Source organism: Pyxicephalus adspersus, chromosome 3 (genome assembly GCF_032062135.1).
Source record: "Pyxicephalus adspersus chromosome 3, UCB_Pads_2.0, whole genome shotgun sequence".
Classification (NCBI taxonomy): domain Eukaryota; kingdom Metazoa; phylum Chordata; class Amphibia; order Anura; family Pyxicephalidae; genus Pyxicephalus; species Pyxicephalus adspersus.
In genome coordinates this window covers 55,801,482-55,815,039 of record NC_092860.1, presented here as the reverse complement: position 1 = coordinate 55,815,039, position 13,558 = coordinate 55,801,482, and the positions used below count along the sequence as shown (strand labels likewise).

The window sequence follows — 13,558 nt, the reverse complement described above, 5'->3', positions numbered from 1 at the left end:
TGTGACGCGCCATAGAAAAAGGGACTAGAAAGCGGCTCCATATTGAGTGTGGCATAAGTGTGAGCTGTCATTACAGGCGGTGGATTCCATATGTTTATGTGTTTTACTGCTGCTATTCCATATGTGTGCGTGCTTCTAGCGGCTATGTAAACACAGGCCAGACTAACTATGCTGTGTGCTGGAAAACGAGAAGGCACAGCTCTGTTCATGGAAACTTAGCATTGTGTGCAAGAAGTAGGGGTTACACCTTGGAAGGCCTAATTAGAGTGAAACTGGTACTAAAAGCAGAATAAACCTAATATTAAAATCTAATGCTGAAAAGGGATGGTCTGCTCTTGAAAGCCCCCCATGTCTCCTAATATAACAAGTGGCATATAAAAATAAGATATATATATACACACACACACACCTCGGCTAATTTGTGTTTTGTGTAATGTCACTATGCCTTGTGGCAGGCACTGGGAAACAGCAGTGGTATCACCCAAACCTCCCAGCAGTGAGCTTGAGGACTTAAAGTGGAACTTTCATCAAATAAAATAAAGTGAAAGCCCTTGCTGACTTGACTTCTCCCTTCCGGGGCTCGTTCCATGCAGTGCTGCCATTTTATTTTTTCTGGGTTCTTCCTGACGTCTCCTGATTTCACATCATGACACCTTACTGCGCATGCGGGAGATCGGCACCTGTTTTATTATTACATTTGCAGAAAGAGCAGCCTGCAGCCTCCTGGGATATGTGATGCAAGTATTTAGGAAGGGGAGGGGACATCCCTTAAGAAAATTGAAAAAAAAACAATCTTTTAACCTCCCAACCGTTAAGCCCGTACTTTTCCCATCTAAAAAAAGTTGCAATTATCGATAAGCCCGTACTTTTCTCACTGTATGAAAATACAGTGAGAAAAGTTCGGGTTGAGCGATCACTTACCTGGTCCCGCTGCGATCGTCCATCGTCGTGTTCCAGTGTCGTCCTCCAGCATCGGGTGTCCTCTCCTTAGAAGAAAAAGCCGTATTGATTTCCTTTGCATTGAACTCAATACAAAAAAGCTGTATTGAGTCCAATACAAAGAAATCCTTAAATAATATATATATATTTGTATTATATATATAATATATAAGCTACTGTACATTACATTATACACTATTTTTTTTAAACTTTTTTTTAGTTTTTTTTAAAGATTTTTTTTTTAAAGGTTTTTTTTATGTTTTATAAAAAAAAAATTATTAAATTTATAAAATTTTGGACATATTTCGGTGAGTTATGCGGTAATTCGGTGAATTAGAGCCTACAATCCAAATTAAATTTCCATGCAAAAAATTTAACACTTTTTGCATGGAAGTTTGGAAAGAATTAGAATACCCAGCGTTCGCGTACGCGTCCCTCGGCGATTCCTGATGATGTGCGTGCGTGTGCCCGTCGATGGGGGTCGTAGCGGGAAATTCAAATATTTCGTATTGGATTGAATACAAAGTTCTGTATCCAATCCAATACAAAGTAATACAAAATATATTTATGTGGTTTTGTCTATAGGTATGTGACGTTGGACGGTTGGACACTAGGGAGGTGTTTTAGAAAAATATAATATACAGTATACCGAATTATCGCATTTTCAGTATTTTTCATTTATTTATGTATTCTTGTTTAAGCTGATTTTTGTGTATTTTAATTTTATTAAAAGTATTTTTTTTTACATGATTGTGTGTTTCAAACATTTTTTATATTCATGATATCTACTAGAACCCTGTTCGGACAAATTTCTGTAAGTTACAGGTCTACAATTTAAAAAAAAAAAATTTCATTAAAACCTGTAACGCTTTTGGTACAGAAACCTAGACATCAGTGTACGCCCAGGTGGTTAATGTAAAAGAAATAGCTACCCCTTTACATGTTGAGAATGTGAAGACAGGTTTGCTTAAGGGGGCCATTTCAGTCGTGCAGTGAGTTACACCGTTCTGCTGCAGGCCCAACCACAATCACAATCGCTTGGATTCAAGTAAGTAGGAATGGTTGGTGGCCATTTTGTGCTTGCGGCTACAGTGAGAGTGAAAAGTCGCTTTTTGCCATGCAGTAACTTTGGGAAGTACCTCACAGTTCTCTGCAGTGCAGCTTTCCAAATACTGTTTTCCACAATAAGGGCCCTGAAGTTCCATTATTAACTGACATACACACACTGACAGTTGTGATAGTTATAACCAGAACCTTGAATGTAACTGTTTTGGGAAACCGTTGGTTTATTTCCAATTTCATGTCATTTTAAAAGTTATTTTCATTCTTTCTAAACGGGCAGCTTTCAGTAAAATAATACCAAATGCTCATTTCATGAGGGACTTTCTTCAGAGACTTCCTGCTATGGAGTAACATTTATATCCCGATAGTGGTTGTATGTTGTCACTCTTTTCTATGCTCCCCTGATGTCCGTAAAAACCACTGCAAGCAACATGAAGACCAAGAAGCACAGCAGACAGGCCATTATAACAAATTGTAATTAATATGGCATCACTACTAAACCTGACAAGAGAAGGCTGCCCACTAAAACCCACACAACATGCAAAGAGGCCAATAATTAGAGATGCAAAAAGACAAGCATCAGCCATTTAGGCTTTACATCCTCTTTAAGAATGTGCATGGAGAACAAGCTTTATTAGCGCTATAGGTCTGAATGAGCTGCCTAAATGCAATGCACTTTTTAATGTCAGGTGTAATAATCTATTCACAGGAACCTGGTCTTTAGAGTTATAAAAAAAATGTAAAGTCTTTCTAAAAATGTAATATTAATAAATTAGATTCCAATTGATTCCTGTGCAACCTTTCTCATTGACTTTTCCCCACAATTGATTGCAATGCCAATGTGTCCAGTCAGTGTATTTAGGTGACCCTGTCACAAAGTGAAAAAAACACAGATAAATGAAATGATCCCTATCCCTCCTGCAAGTCATATACATCAGCTGCAGCTTCCAGCGTAGCCTCATGAGAGCTCTTTTGACAGCCTGGAGACACATTGTGAGCATGCTTTCACAGAGCATCAGCCTGACAGGTGAAAGCAGGTGCTAATGAGATATGTGCTGCTTTTGTCCGCACAGCCACCACACTCCTTCTACAAAGTAACCCCGCACTGCTTTTGTTCTTTTTTCACCATCACTGACCATGGGATGGTAGTTCCTATGGTGAATGATGTTTTATTCAGTTGCCAGGCCCCATTGAACTGCCATTTTATTAAGACCTAAAACACTCTTTGAGTAATGTAAATAATACAGTAACATTTTATGTAATGAGATTTGACTATATAAATATATATAATAACATATCTGTCACATGAGGTCTGAAAAACCACTGAAAACAACGTGAAGACCAAGAAGCACTGCAAACAGGTCCGATACAAGGATGTGCAGAAGTATAAATCCAGATTAAGTATAAAAAAATCCTAAAATTTAAATATCAAACAGAGTACCAATAAATTAAATATAACAAAATGAAAATAATATGGCAGCAGTACAAACCTGACAAGAAAAGGCCGTCCACTAAAACCCACACAGTTGAGGAGGAGGCCATTAAGTAGAGATGCAAAAAGACACAAAGAATAACAATGAAGGAGCTGAAGACACACAACAGTGATGGGATTATCTTTGAATATACAAACGCTATTCTTACAGGATGCCTTCTTAAACCTAATAATTATCTATAGACATTAATTAATGACAATATTTGCCATAGCCATTGCAAATGTGTATATGTTTATATTTCCATGTTATGCAATGGTTTTGCATTCTGCTCTCTTTAGAAGATATTGTATTATTTTAAAGATGAGAAAACATATTTGGAGTTTGCTTAATAGTTTGTAGCAGACCCTTCCAACAAAAGATGGTTGTATGTACAGACTAAAATTGAACTTGAACTTCACAAATGTAACACTTACCATCATCCTGAGAACACAGTTCCTACAATGAAGCACAGTTGTGGCAGCATCAAGCTGTGGGGATGTTTTTCATAAGCAGGAACAAGAAAATGTGTCATTATTGAAGGAAAGATGGCACCAATGTAAGGCAATTCCTTTTTAGTCTTTCAGAGGTATGAGACTGGGAGCTACAATGGAGTGTTTTAATGAGGAACCATTCAAATGTCCTGCAATAGCCTAGAAAAAGCCCAGACCTTAATCCCCTAAATCTTTGGCATGATTTAAAGATTGCTGTAAACCAATACAATTTATATATTTTATTATAAACCAAAAGAAGTAAGTCTTAAAAATGATGGTTAAAAGGAAAAACCCATAGAACTACATAGATTATTATTTTTATTCCACATTACAATTCAAGAACCTAGTAGCAACAATTGCAAAGCTTTGGTTTGCTAGCTTCCAGTATTATTAAAATACCATTAGGGGGTCCCTAGGCATTTTTTATATCTAAAGGCAGTTATGTGGATTTCTTTGTCCTGTAATCACACATTAAATGTGCCTATACATTTTACATATTGCAAGCACACAACCAAAGTACAACTGTGATGTATATTTATTTTGCAAAATGATGTGTCTGGTCAATTTATTTTAGTGACTGCATAATTTATATAGTTTACATCCAAATCTCCATGTATCCCAGCTTGCCCTCCTAGTTGTCCTTGTGTTTAGGAATCATTGCAGGATTTACTCCTCTTACTAGTAAACTTGGTTTCCATGGTGATTTATTTTTGTTCAAAGTCAAGTCTTTTTTGTAATACTGTGTATAGCATTCACAATTCAATTCCACTATGAATTCTATGTCATTGATTCGTAGGTTTAATATCCATTCATTCATTTATTGTATAAAAGGAATTAAATCAATATCAATCTAAAATAAAATCTTAAAAAAGGACATATGTTATGACAATGGCTTTTTGTTAATGATGATTTTTGTATAAACATATAGTCAGACATATGGCCACGTTATCAGAAGCATTGCCCCGAGTTTTATTCAGTCATATTTAATTTGTCAATTTTTAATTTTTTTCATTGTAATTTAATTGGTATGTTTTAATAAAATAGGAAAAAAGTTTATGTGTGCACAGTCAATTTGAAATTACATTAAATGTTATTGTTCCAGTCACAAACTGTGCTGTTTTCTGCTTTAGCAGAAAATTCTAGGTGCTTGTGGAATAATGACTGCTCCATTATGTATGACATAAACCATTGTCAATGTGTTGTGAGGGATTGGGGTTTCCTTTTTTCCCACTGGGGTAACACTTGGGATGGAACAGTTCAAAATCACATATAAATTACAACTACGCTCAAGAATTTCCTAATCAACATCAACTGACCAGAAAAGCTGTCATGTTTAGTGATGAAGTTAAAATAATAAAGTCTCTCAAAACATATGTGTATATATGCCCATATGTTAAGAACTATACTCATGTGTGCCTTTTAAAAACCTGTACAGACCATATTGAATAAAAACTACAAAAAAAATCAAAAAAACTAAACTAAAACTAAATATGGTAATTTTAGGAAATTTTTATTAGCAAAGTGTACCAAAAACTATTTAACATAATCTCAAAATATTTAACATAAAATGATCACAACAATCAATCATGATTATTCTTATTACTGAAAAATCATAGGTAGCAGAAAAAAGGAAAAATTAAACTGACGCGTTTCGCCAGAAAAAAAGCTTTTTCAGAAGAGGTGGCATTAGGCATGGCATGAAGGTTACAAATTTTTATAAAAAAGATGATGAATGAAACTTTGAAACAAGAAAATATTAGGTTAGAGGATCTTCACTCATTACCACAACTATTATATCCTATAGAAATCAGTGGGTATATGTCAAATAGTTATTTTGCTGCTAAAAGTAATGCTAAGCATTTGTTTTGATAGCTACCTCCACAGTAGTGCAGATTTTTTTGTATTGCTAAGTACTATAAATATACTACATATACTTGTAAACCAATTCTCTAAGTTTATACTCAGGCCAATGTAGTTTTACTGTTTTTGTTGGTAAATAAATCTGGTCATCACTGTTAACATTTAAAACAGTAGTCAACAAAAATGGCAATAAAATGAATGTAAATAAATACTTCCTTGGTGTGTTATTATTTTTTTTACATCAATTAATATTTAAAAGGGGGGAAATACAATTACATAGGATTAGTATGTTTATCTTCCCCCTTTCTGTTTACAGTTTTTTCTACTTTTGAGATGGTTATGATGGATCACGTGCACTTGATGATATGATTTTGTGTGTATTAATTTCGGGCACCAGTAGATGATGGAGTGTCCTAGTGTAAATTGTGTAACAAACTACAATAATGTCTCAAAAAGTTGGGTATACATTTTACAAGAGGAAACCATGAGGATCTATTAACACCGTCAAGTGGTATGACCCGAGTAAAAACCAAGATAATTTTTCTAATGGCATTAAAAAAACATCTTGGTTTATAGTCGGGTATATAGGTTAGGTTAGAAAAGAATTAACAGTGATAGGTATTGTTATGTAACTGGCTACTTTTTGAGACAAATATACTAAACTCTGAAACGTTAGTATAACATTTATTGTTTGATGCTGTGATTGATGAGTAAGTTTAATGTCTGATAGCAAATGCAAATGCATATCAGCTGTTAAAAAATATCAAATATATTTAAATTTAAAAATATTTAAAATTTAAATCATCAAACCATAACAAAACCTAAAATACAATGTACATTAAATGGACATTGTTTAGCAGGAAACAGACGTGATCAAAAGGAATTTTTGAAAGAGTACTGTTATCTTCCAAATTAAAAGACAACATTTTTGTTATATCATTGTAAAATATTTGCACACAGAAAGAAGCAAATTATCTTGTGTCTTAAGCTGCGTTATATGTCTTAAGCTGCGTACACACGTCAAATTTTTCTTGCTCGATAATCGGCATCGGCCAGATATTGGGCGAGAATCTGGCGTGTGTACAGCCCAGGTCGTTCATCGTCCTTGCATCCGTCCTGGCGGATCCACGGACGATGAACGATGAGCGATTCTAATGCAAGGGAAGGGGGAGAGCGCGCAGCAGGGTGCCGCTCCGTCGTTCTCCCCCTCCCCTCTTCATAGAGCAGAACGGTGCTGTATGTACAGCACTCGTTCATGCATTGTGTAGTCCTTTGTCGTTAGAAAGGATCGTGAAAGACCCTTTCCAACGACAAGAATTGCATGTGTGTACGCAGCTTTAGAAAGAATGTTGGCACACGTACCCAATTGGATAGTAAAACAAATATCAAACAAATTACAGCAATGCTTATACTAAAAATCATGCTTGTTTATGTTTTGGGATAGCTTTATCTAGAAAATGTAAAGTATATCTCTGGGCAAAACTTTTTTTTTTAATTTCAGATAGGATGGTGAAAGGGCTATGACTTCTTTCAAGTTTTTATTTCTGTCTCCAATAGGGAGATTTACCTCTGTATTAGTACTGGTAACCATTTTACAGAACTGGAAAGGGAAAATCCAAGAAATCATTGAAGAAAAAGTGCTTTGGATAACTAATTAATATCTGCTATGGGTATATGTAAAGGTTTTTAGTCATTTTTACAGTACTATTGGCTTTAATCTATCTATCATTTGTTCAATAATTTCAGATCTAAGGGCACAGAGAACATAAATGGTTAAATAAAATCCACCAACTATCATAATGAAGGTGTTCTTGCTCCAGTGACTTGGAACCCATGTGAGAGGGGTTGATGGGTGTGTTTTGGAGTGGGTGATGAGATAGCACAAGGATAAGCTTACACATATTAGAACATCCTTAGGTCTAATTACAATGGTGTGAGCTACAGTATAACAGAGGAAGATCATTGACAGTACACCTGTTCATCAAACTTTGCTTCTTATTATTGAGGAAAATTCATCTATTTTTATAAAATATAACGGATACATTTTGTTCTTTGCAAGAGCTTTTGATAGGTACAAATAAGGATAAGTAAGTGACGCTGGATTAAAATGGAAGAAAACACAGAAAGAAAAACAGCAATGATTGCTGCTAAGGAAACAGGTCAGTGAGTATAGTTTGCTAGATTTTACCATGTGCTATGTCACTTTTTTCCTGCTAAAACATTTTTATGTTATTCAATCAAATGAAGCAAATGTTAATGGTTTACAGTAATGCCTAACAATCTGAACTCAGATTTTATCTGTGAGTAGGCTGTTGAATCTATTTCTAATTGAGTGCTAGACAACCTCTGCTGTCAAAAAAAACAGAAATAAACAAGCATCTCAGTTCTTTACATTACCTATTCTCAGTATCCTCCGTCATGCTTCCTCAAGTATCTCTTTGATTCTGTAACTCTTGCAACCTCTTTTTACATTAGGTCCTGGGCCTGGACGTTACAACTTGCCACCAACTGTGGGGTTTGTAGGCCATGACTATACAAAATATTCCAGCCCAGCTTATTCTTTCCACGGAAGGACAAGTCACTCTGGTATGATCTTTAATGAATTTTTAATAACATTTTGTAGGTAAAATTAGATAATAATTTAATTCTTTGATTTACAGGTAGAACTTTTCAAGTATGTCCCTGACATTTTTACTTATTAATATTATTACTATTACTATTTATTAATAATGAATTGGAACTTGCAACCTAAAATCTTTGTTAACAATTTATCAAAGTTTACGTTAGACCTTGTTTGCATTTATTTTTACAAAGTGCTTACCATCTACATTCTAAAAATGTGATATGTTAGAATTATTCCTAAACAGGACCTAGTAATTATGCCACATGTACGCAGCAGCTTATGTTAGTGGAAAAAAAAAATTTGAGGCTATGTCAGGGCACTGTAGAAAAATATATAAATACTTCTTTTTCTTTTCTAATTATATGTTGCCAGTGTATGTCTTTATGTTACTTCCTTCCTTTTTTTTAGCCCATGTTGTCGATTCCAGCCCGGGACCTCGCTATTATGTGGAACCATGTTTGACACGCTTTGGTCGAAGTGCTGGGCCAGCTTATTCTATTCTGGCTAGAGGCAAATCAGCAGGTAGGTCCAAACACTAAAAACTCTCAGTTTTTGTTTTTTTTGGGTTTTGGATGTTTTTTATCAAACAAAATGCACCTAGAAATAGCTCAATAGCAAATGTTTGATTCTCTCAAGCTGGAACAACATTGCATTAATTACCATACAGCACAGGCCCTAAGCTATAGCATGTGAGTACTGTTTACCAGCATTCAGCATAATAGTTTAAAAAAATGTAATAATAAATAAAAGTGCAACCTAGTACATGATTTTTATAAATTATAAAGAATATTGCCATGAAGCATGGATATTGAACTCCTGTTTTTAAAATGAAGACTCTTTTACAGACTTGAAGCATACAAACAACTTAAATGAGTTCTTGCCCTCCTACTTTGTTAATCATGGTTGGGGGATAATCCCCTAATCTGACAATCCTTGGGAAGAAAATGCCCTATTACACTAGAAATAACACTCAGGAATAACATTGGTGTCAGTGTAGTTACCGACCTGGGAAAGAAGCCATGGAAACACATGGACCTGGAACATTTTTCATAAGGCAATGTCAGATTCACTGTTTTCTAAATAGACCCCTGTGAGTGCACTACATTTGCTCACTGAGATTTGAAGGAGGATGGACAGGCAAAGGGGGACATACAAGGTTTTGCTTTTTACTTACCCCATAGCATTTATAGGAAAAGTTTCACAGTGGCTGATTTAAAAAAAAAACCTAAAGCATTTATTTACCATGTGTTATATTTCATTATAAATGAAAATCCATTTTTTAACTAAACTGAATCCAAATATAACCGCTCCTGCAGGTTTCATTAAAGTGTCTATTGAGCAGCTAAATAAAATGGTAATAGCGTAATAGGAGATAAAAGAGGAGAGAGAAGAAAGAGAATTCAAGAAAAAAAGGCTTTTAACAGTTGGATACCGTTACATATGACACAATTATTTTACATCCAAATTATATTTCAGTTTTTTAGATAAACACAAATACAGTTAGGAAAGCCATTATGCTGAAAAAATATGCCAATTATTAAAAGAAAATTATTACTAAACAAAATAGATGGTAGAGGTATTCATCCTTTTTAGGTTATCTATCCTAATATGTGCCCTGTTGTGTCAAAAGGGAGCTTTTTTAACTAAGTCTTGATTTTGTACATTCATGTGTGACTTGTATACAACTAGTATGACCTGTGTAGATACCTCTCTAAAATCCTAAATCGTTACTCATTTAAATTAGGTTTAATCTGAGAATTTTTGCCTTCTCTATAAATATGCCAATGACATTTTTAAATAGAGCCTTCTTATTTTTATTACAATATTATTACAATATTTTACAATAATTATTTCAGACCAAGCAACATCATCATTTTTTTTCTGTGCTTCCCTGAGCAATGAGGGAAGATCATGGCTGTAAAAAGGCCAGCAGGGTGATGTATGTAGCCTTTTGAAAATTTCACAGCCCTCTCAGCCTCATGCTAACTGCTCTAAGTAATGCCTATCTGTGAGGCTGAGACCCCATGATTCAAATGATTGGAACCTAATGAATAAAAGTATCAGGCTAGGGGTGCTAAGACTGTAGAGGAAAAGGCTAGATAATGGTGGATTTCTTCTAGCCAGTTGCAGCTTCTATAAAACCCTGTGAGATTACAAGGTATATTAGGGCTCATTGTGTTATGTGAAATCAAAGTCATTACAGTTTAGGTGACAATATGTGTGTAGTTGTGCAAAACTTAGGGTAAGGATGGAGTTCAGAAATACATATTCCAAACTGACACATAAAGGTACATTCCATAAATAATTGTGATGAGAGCTAAGATTCTCTGTGAATAGATGGGGTGCTAGCACTTTAGCAATAGGCCATAATGATAGTTGGAAAGAATTTCCAGTACTTGAACCATTTTTTGCTGGAATACACTGTTATATCTAAGTGTTAAGTACAGATGGAATCCGCTCACAAATGATAAATTGGACCATGAGCTTCTTAAAAGTGGATTGGGCAAGCAACAGGCTTATGTGCTTTTGGGCCCTTATTTAGTTTTCAAACTTTTTCTCTATAATCACCAACACTCAAAAAAGTAGGGAAGAAAAAGAACAAGGTGGCAAGTGCAACTTTATGTGGGTATCTCTGCAGGAATGCTGGACTTATTCTTCATGATCAAGTGTGGGACCTGGAAAGCCATACAGCAGAACTACTGCACCTTCTATATGTATGGGTATGCACATGTTACCAGGATGTCCCCTAAAGAATCCCCTAATAGCTCTACCAGCCAGACAGACTTAAAACACCATGGCAAGCAGTATCTGTTCTCAGTAGTTTCTGCAATCTATGGATGGAAAAATAGATGTCTATATCTTTCTTCTCACACCATTTTCTCTGGTACTGCAAACTTTTTTTAGTTTAAAAATAAATGGATAGAAGAAACATGCAGGTTTATTAGATTTAAGATTAGGGCAAAGGGTTGGCACAGAAAAATACAGTAAGTTTGATAAAGCCTTCAATTGCTAATTGGCTTTTCACCATTATTTTGTGTTCAGCAGTTTTGGATTTTGGGTTTGGATTTTGGGTAATATGTCCACTAGATGGCGACACATGACTACAGTCTGTCTATCAACTGAATCTTTTTAAAGGTGTCTGGTCAAACAAAAGTGTTCATACTTACCTGTTTGATGGATGCTAATCATCCTTTTGATGTGGATCTTTGTAATCCCTTGAACATCCAATACTCTTTTGGATCTGCCCCAACTGTGATTTCATGTCCTGTAGTGACAGTACACAGTGAGGGACTGGATAAGAGACAGGTAAGTATGACCATTCTTACTTCACATGAGCTCTTTAAAAAAATCCTCTTTACACTTTTAAACTAATTTTAACGTGTAGCATGCTTGACTATTCAAATTGTATTACTTTGATTAGGAAAGATAATTGTAGATGAGTCCCTGTCAAGGTAGAGTACTTATTACAATGTCTGTCTAACTGTTTAATTAGCATATAGTTACACATGCAGTGTAGCACTTTCAAGAAGCTGGTCAACTTATAGAGGGCTGTGTTATAAAAGGGTGAATTACCTGATCACTAGGAATCATAAAAGTGGTCATTGTTTCAAAAGATTGTTACTTTTTGGTTTAACCACAACTTTTCAATTACCACTACATTACTGTTATTTTACAGTAGTTTTATACCATTTCCACCTTTATAAAAGAGTGATCTGACCTGCCTATCACTTTAAAAGGGTCAATGGAATTTACCAGCTTGAGAGTAGTAAATACTCTAATAGTAAATAGTCAAGAAGAATGTTGTTTGTTCAAACACACTGTACGTAAAAACAATAGCAGTCATTGGTGGCGAACATTTACTGCATTCTAGTGAATTGAGTATTTAACTGCACTGTTAGAACTGTTACACTGCCTCTATTCTCTATTTTTAAAAGCCTGATTGCCAGGGAAAAAATTTGTTTCCATGTTGAAACACTCACTAATTTGTATGTTTTTTGCATTTTATATGTATGCCTTTGTACCCTTTTATTTATTTATTTTTTTAATATTAGGCTATGTATGCATTGATTTATACCCAATAAAAATGTAGGTGCGAAAAAAACACCCACCAAAGTTGGAGACTGCTAACCATTAACATTTTCAGAAAATAAACATGAAAAGCAGCAACCCATGTGTTTTCCTCAGCATAGAATTATTTTTTTTATCTGTAAACGTCTATGTTGTCCTTTAAAAAACATTTTTATTTATGTAAAGTTTTGGACATGTTGCAGATAAGCAAAGACATTACTAGTTGCTGGAATAAAATTTTGCTAGTTTAAATGCATAGATTTGTGATATCATAAAAAAACTGCCAAAAAAATTAACAACTATCTGATGTCAGTATGACATTATTCACTATAATACCTGTCTAATGTTCACAGATAATAGAGAAACAACACCTGGTCCTGGGGTTTACAGGCCGGAGAAATGTATCATTCCAACTTATCGCAAACCCCCATCATACTCTATTGGTTCAAGAACCCGCTACAGAACAATTGATCAGGTACCAGCACCGAACACCTACTCTTTACCTCCAGTTCTGGGTCCGAGAGTTCCAGCAAAAGCATCTGCCCCAGCTTTTACTATGTCTGCAAGGATACGTCGTGGAGGGCATTCTGAAGATTTAGCACTTACACCAGGTCCAGCTCACTATAGTCAAACAGATAACAATAGCTACATGAAAAAAGGTCCAGCTTATTCAATGCTTGGGCGACATCCGGTTTCCAAAATACAGTTTGCTACCCCAGGGCCTGGAGCTCATAATCCAGAAAAAGTCACAAACAACAAAAAACGAGCACCTGCATTTTCAATGGGCATCAGACACTCTGAGTATACTACTCCTCTCATCATAGAAGTATCTAATTGATCCTATACCATTAAATGAGTACTACCAAAACCCAGAAATTATTAAAGTGGTCCAAAGTCCCTTAAATGTAATCCAATTTTAATACAAAAGGAATACTTGATGTTGTCTTTAGCATCCTAAATATTAGGATTTAAAGATTTTAAAGCAGAAAACAACTTGGTAGTGTAGGTGAAATTTTGCCATAATCAGCAAACATGCAAAACAT

General features: G+C 35.1%; 1 protein-coding gene across 1 annotated transcript; it reads left to right on the top strand.

Annotated features, from left to right (window-relative positions):
• The first annotated feature begins 7,931 nt into the window (after window positions 1–7,931).
• CIMAP1D (CIMAP1 family member D) lies at window positions 7,932–13,558 on the top strand. The gene is made up of 4 exons (XM_072406790.1): window positions 7,932–7,983; window positions 8,300–8,410; window positions 8,856–8,969; window positions 12,869–13,558. Exons 1-4 carry the CDS (start codon window positions 7,932–7,934, stop codon window positions 13,351–13,353), a joined length of 762 nt encoding a protein of 253 aa, XP_072262891.1. The 3' UTR covers window positions 13,354–13,558.